Genomic DNA, 5,932 nt, shown 5'->3' with positions numbered 1-5,932 from the left:
AGTTCGGCACTCTATGTGCGGCGGTGAGTTCTCCAAAGAAGAACTCACAACAATAGAAACGGAAATCAGAGAAAGTAAAAAGAGAAAAAGAAAGAAAAAGGAGAAGGAAAGAAACAGGGAGTTTGGGATTGGCTTTGAGGTCTAGGTGATTCTACTACAACTTAGAGACTTCTTCAAAGTAAGAAAACTTTGTGAGAGGTGGTGTTTGTGGTGGAACTAGGTTTGGCTTTTTATGAGGTAATCCCTTTTGTATTGTCTTCAATTACTTGTACATCTCAAGTTTGGGCAAAAACTTGAGCGAATCATTGTACTTCTATTTTTCTCATAGTGGATTGGTGCAATATTTGTCCTGTGGTTTTTTCCCTCTACATTGAAGAATTTTTCCACCTAAAATTCTTGGTGTTGGTTGTGTGATTGTTTTCTTGCAATTTTATTTCTACTATATTTGTTTGGTAATTTTTTACATTGGACTATTGTATTTTTCAATACATACTAGACAAGTGGGTTTGATTAATCCCAATAGGAATGAGGTTTATTCTTTGATAAACCTCAGGTGTAGTCTCTACAACAATGGTGAGGACAAGAAAGGCTCAAAGATTTCCTCCATGGGAGAGAATCTCACAAGGAATGCTGGAATTGGGTTACAATGGAAGTGCCAAAAGGTGTAAAGAGAAATGGGAAAACATAAACAAGTTCTTCAGAAAACTACTGAGTGATAGATATAGTTAATAGTTTCTATCTCAAATTATACAAAACTTTAAGTTAGACAGAGGTGAGGTATTTTAGGAGGCGGACCGGTCATTTCACCCATCCCTATGTGTCTAGTTGCCCCTTGCGCCCCCAGTGCAAAGAACTTTATCCCATATATAATAGTAAGGAATGTCGTGTGGAACACAGTTGGGTTAGGTCGACAACCAAACTAATCATGTCAATTTAGAACTAAGACCAAAATCGGCCATTTAAATCGGACTAAAAGAAAATTGGTTCAATTTTTTTTGGGAAAATAAAATTTAATTCAGATTAGTTCTACTGTTAGAATTGTCGGTTTGAACCGAATTAAAACTGAATGTAATCAGATCGAATCGATTCAGCTTTGGTTTGAGGTTTTTAACCTATTTGTTTCGATTCAGTTTCGGTTTGTATATGTTGTAGTCTGAACCTTAACTGAAACATTTGTCTCCCATAGGCCAAACTTTAATTTTAAAAGCATGTTATTTGTAGTATTTGTATCTTTACCAAAAAAAAAAAAAAAATTTTGTAGTATTTGTATGGCATCCACTCAAAAATACCTATATATGTCAATGGGCCATGAGGAATATTTGCTCTAGCCAAAAAAAGAAAAATCATGAGATTTTATGTTGGTAAAATCTACAATTTTTACTACATGGAAGTTCGACCATGTAGAAATCTTGTTCAAATTAAATTTATTTTTTTTTGTCTTTTTGGCATGACAATACAATTTTTTTAATAAGGGCAATAATGTCATTTCACATGCGTATTTGAAAAATACACATAATAATGATATAATTTGATAGTGACATAACGTCATACCACTTTCAACTTATTTTTTAAAATTCTTTTATACTTTTATCTTAAAACTTTTTGAGAATAAGACAAAGAGCAACTAAATCTAGCTGTGGAACTATCAAAGGCTAGGGAGACCCTTGACTTCTTGTTCCCTTCACAATCTCTCTAAAGTGGGCAGGTCGGACATAATTTTCCTCATGGAAACTCGCAAACTACTTCTAAACTTGAGAAGATCTGCAAAAGGCTTAATATGACTTCCTTATTTTCAATTGATCCCTTGCAAAAACATACAGTCTGTTTCACTATAAGCAACACTTTAACTATCAATATATTTAGTATATACTTTCTGGGATGGTAAGCCTGGTTTTCTATTCTTTTTTTTTTTTTTTTTTTCCTTTGTTCTTTTCCTATGTAGGCATTTTCCTTTTTTATTTTGGACAAGCTAGGTTGCGAAGCTCCTCGAATGCATGCATTGTGTCTGCATCAAATCCTCCTGCAAACTGCATCCAATAATGGCACAAAAGACTCTAGTCAATTCAATATTCCTTGTGTGAATTTAAACAACATTTAATTGCTATCACAAAGTTTAAAGCCAAATTACTGTGATATTTATATTAACTATTAAAATAGATTCAATTATCTCTAACCAGATTAGTGAGATTAAGATGTAGAAAACAATAAAGTTGTACTACATTTTGTTGCAAGAATCTTCTAAGACTGAGGTGCTTGCATATATGCCATGAAAATCCAACAACTACTATGTCTCCATTAAGACTGCCTATAAGTTTCATTCTCAGAAAGGTCTAAATTCATTTTATACTGTCCAACATCTGTAAGACTATCATGTTTATCCATTACAAAGAAATCCTACAAGTTTTCGAAAGATTCAGTGAAACTATAGAAACATACGTCGAAAGCCTGTATTCACAAGAATGATTTTTAGTTCCACCCCTGTATCAGAACATATGTTTAAAGATTAGTTTAACCCCTGTTTTATCCTTAGTAGCTCAACAAAAATGTGAAGGAAAATGAAATTTTTTTATGTAGCATTGTCATCCTTTCACTATATGTTGGATATCATATTGTTATTACAGCAAATAACTACCACCAATGGTACAATTTCTAACCACCACCACTAAAACAAGCATTTCTTGCTACTGGAAATAGCTTGTAGTGGCAGTTATAACTTTCACCATAGACAGTAGTACTGTTATTTTGTCTATTAAGAGACTACTAACACTGAAAACTACGTCTGATACCAATAATACCAGATGCTGTTAGAGCTGTACCTATGCCTATGTTATGGATCAAAGTATCAAGGTACTCGTAGTTATACAAGTTGTAGCAAGAAAAACCTCTGGATCATAGTAATAATTATTACAAATGGTACTTGTAGTGACAGTGGTAATAATTATTATTGAGTAACTATTATATTGTTGCAAACTATCACCAGAGACTTAAAATGAGAGCCTCCTAACCACTACAGAGCTTATACAAATTGTAGCAATACCTGTGGACCGTAGTAGCCCAAGAGGGGGTGAATTGGAAACCTTAGATAATGTACACTAATTCAGAGAATGCAGTGATAGCAGAAAATAAATAAAGCTCATAAAAAGAGACACCAGAGTTAGTGTGATTCAGTAATTGCCTACATCCACTGCTCAGACTGTTCCTGATCTCTGGAGTTCTCAATGAGGAAGAGACACCAAACAAACGTACAGACAAAATACCTCTCAATAAGGTGAATATGAAAGATACAGATTATCTCCCCTCAACCTATGGCCCATGTTAGATACTCAGATTAAATCAAGCAATAAATGTTACCAAAAGGCTTATGAGAAGAGTAATGAAACCAACATATATAGCCAAATCCATAACGGTTTGAAAAATAGCTATTTCTGACAGTTGAACCTCATACAATCAACCGTCAGTTTGGTCCGATCGATCGTTGGAATAGAATATATCACCATTGTGTTCCAATGGCTATTTTTGTACGATCGACCTTTTGGCCTTATGGTTGATCATCTGTAGTCCTTGTCCAAAACCTTTGCTCTGAGGAAGTATTTCCTGGTGAAGCAAAGTGATGTTTGGTCGATCATACATGAGTTTGATCATCAGCACAAGAAGGGATGTCCGATTGGATCATCTGATGCAAAGAACTGCATGGTTAAGACTCTTCCAACCTTTGCAGGTCAATTGTGGCTTATAGCCGATTGAGCGCCCTCCCTGTTAAAGTCACAAAATACTGCAAACTCATATTTCCGAAGAAATTGGTTGACTCCTATTCTTTGTGGGTGACTTATATTAACCATTTTAAAAGAATCTAGGCTGTTAAGAGTTGTTACATAGGATTATATAAAGATATACGAACAGAGATCCTAATCCTATGAACATCTAAAGCTTTTCTCGATTACATAGTCCCATCAATGCATGAAGTCCTCCCAAGTCATTGGCATTCGTCAAATCCTGAATAACCATGGCTTTGTAAAGCTTGTTTATGGTGACCTCCAACTTCTCCATTGCTCTTCAAAATGGCTTACTTGGTAATCCGATTCAATACAAGCTTGATATATTTATATCTTCCATTGAAGTCCATAAGCTTTTCTAGGAATGTATAAACCTTTTCACACTCACAAAATATATCCATACCATCCTAACCATCTTTCAGGTCATTATCATAGTGTCCAGTTGTTAGACTAACACTTAGGTGTCCATGTTTGACATCTGACATCACCAAAACCAAGTTTGAGTAATTTGACAAATTGCAATCTCCCAAAGTACTGGTAATACATAAAATGATCTTTCTTATTACCAATGTAATATTTGATGTTTCCTCTCAAACAGCTAGTACAACTAGATGTGTTGAAATTGGTGTTGTTTAGTAACTATGACAATAATACATAACATGAGTCTCTGACCAGCTGCTACAAGCAGATTATTCAAGCTACTGTAAACCAGCAGAAATCACATTACAATTTCTAATCACCAGTACTGACAGTACAGCAGGTGATCCTTATTAGTGACATTAGATTTTGTTTTGCTGTCACAATGCTGTTGCTTCTACTGGAATACAATTGTAGTTGTACTGTGGTATTATAAACAACAATTGCTAAAAGCAGTGCTATTAGTAATTTCTGGCATGGATAACCTTCATTAGTTCTGAAGGTTTGTAACTTGTGTTAATATTGATAATTACTGATACCAATGCTTCATTTTCTTTCTGACATCACTTATGACATTAATACATACTAGTACTAGTTAATACTATGAGAGTTACTCTTGGATGTTTTCAATACCTGATGTATTCTGAAAGCAAATCTCACTCCTTGAAGTAGCATATAGTCCAACGCAGGATCTTTATCTGATGCTCCCTTAGATTGAAGTTCCACTGCTACCCTTCTCATGTATTTCTTTGCTAATTTGACTGAACCAAACTTTATCTGCAACCATACATGACAAAAAATGAGCAGAAATTTTGGGCCACCAACAAATTGATCAAATGTGTAACATACACTGAACAGAAAGATATCTCAGGATTTCTTTTAGTTGTATGATTCAGGTTTTTCCCCACATTAGAAGATCCAAACTGTTTCATAGGTTAACCATTTCTACAGTATAAGATGAAGTGCAAATTTTAAGAATGGAATGATCTGTTTAACACCAACTCCTTCCCAAATCAAGAAAAGGACACTTAACAACTACAGAAATTATGTAGCTAAATAAGATTTTTTTTTTCCCCTCATTGAAAGCTTTGGAACATTGTTAATTCAACAACACTAGGCTAATAAGTGTAAGAATTGTGGAGAGCCAATATAGTGAATTCCCAATTACAATTGGGTTACATCAAGGATTAGCTTTAAGCCCTTATTTGTTTGCGCTTATCATGAATGACTTATCTAGAGACATTTAAGATGAGGTTCCTTGGTGTATACTTTTTGCTGATGATATTATTTTGATGAATGAGACAAAAGAAAGGATTAAAGCCAAGTTGAAATTATGAAGATAAACCTTGGAATCAAAAGGTTTTAAGATAAGTAGAACAAAATCAGAATGTTGTGGCAAGATCTAATCTGAGCTCTCCTATAGCGACCAGACCTGCACAGAAGAACAGAGCTAAGAAATGGAGGGCCGGCCTGAGCTGACAGAATCACTCCGATGCTTAAGTCAGACCTGTTGCAACAGATAAATCTCAAAGGAGAGAAAATGAGAAGTCCAAATCCCCTTTGTACCTGTACAATGCTTGGCTATTTATAGGATTAAGTTCATAGATCATCATAGGCTTTTCATCGGATTTAGACCGTGGCTCTGGTCTCCAATTTGCATAGGTGGAGCTTTCCTGGTGTGGACACCTGTCACAAGGAGTCATGCAGAAGGCATGACCTTTAGTCATGCAAGATGCAGGACA

General features: G+C 35.0%; 1 protein-coding gene across 1 annotated transcript; it reads right to left on the bottom strand.

Annotated features, from left to right (window-relative positions):
- Nucleotides 1-1,812: 1,812 nt before the first annotated feature.
- Nucleotides 1,813-5,185, bottom strand: LOC122640637 (protein CHUP1, chloroplastic-like). The gene is made up of 3 exons (XM_043833850.1): nucleotides 5,016-5,185; nucleotides 4,824-4,974; nucleotides 1,813-2,027 (listed from the first exon to the last, which is right to left on the bottom strand). The coding sequence occupies exons 1-3, from the start codon at nucleotides 5,120-5,122 to the stop codon at nucleotides 1,956-1,958; spliced, it is 330 nt and encodes a 109-aa protein (XP_043689785.1). The 5' UTR covers nucleotides 5,123-5,185; the 3' UTR covers nucleotides 1,813-1,955.
- Between the last annotated feature and the right edge of the window lie 747 nt (nucleotides 5,186-5,932).

This window comes from Telopea speciosissima, chromosome 9 (genome assembly GCF_018873765.1).
Source record: "Telopea speciosissima isolate NSW1024214 ecotype Mountain lineage chromosome 9, Tspe_v1, whole genome shotgun sequence".
Lineage (NCBI taxonomy): Eukaryota > Viridiplantae > Streptophyta > Magnoliopsida > Proteales > Proteaceae > Telopea > Telopea speciosissima.
This window is presented reverse-complemented; position numbering and strand designations above follow the sequence as displayed.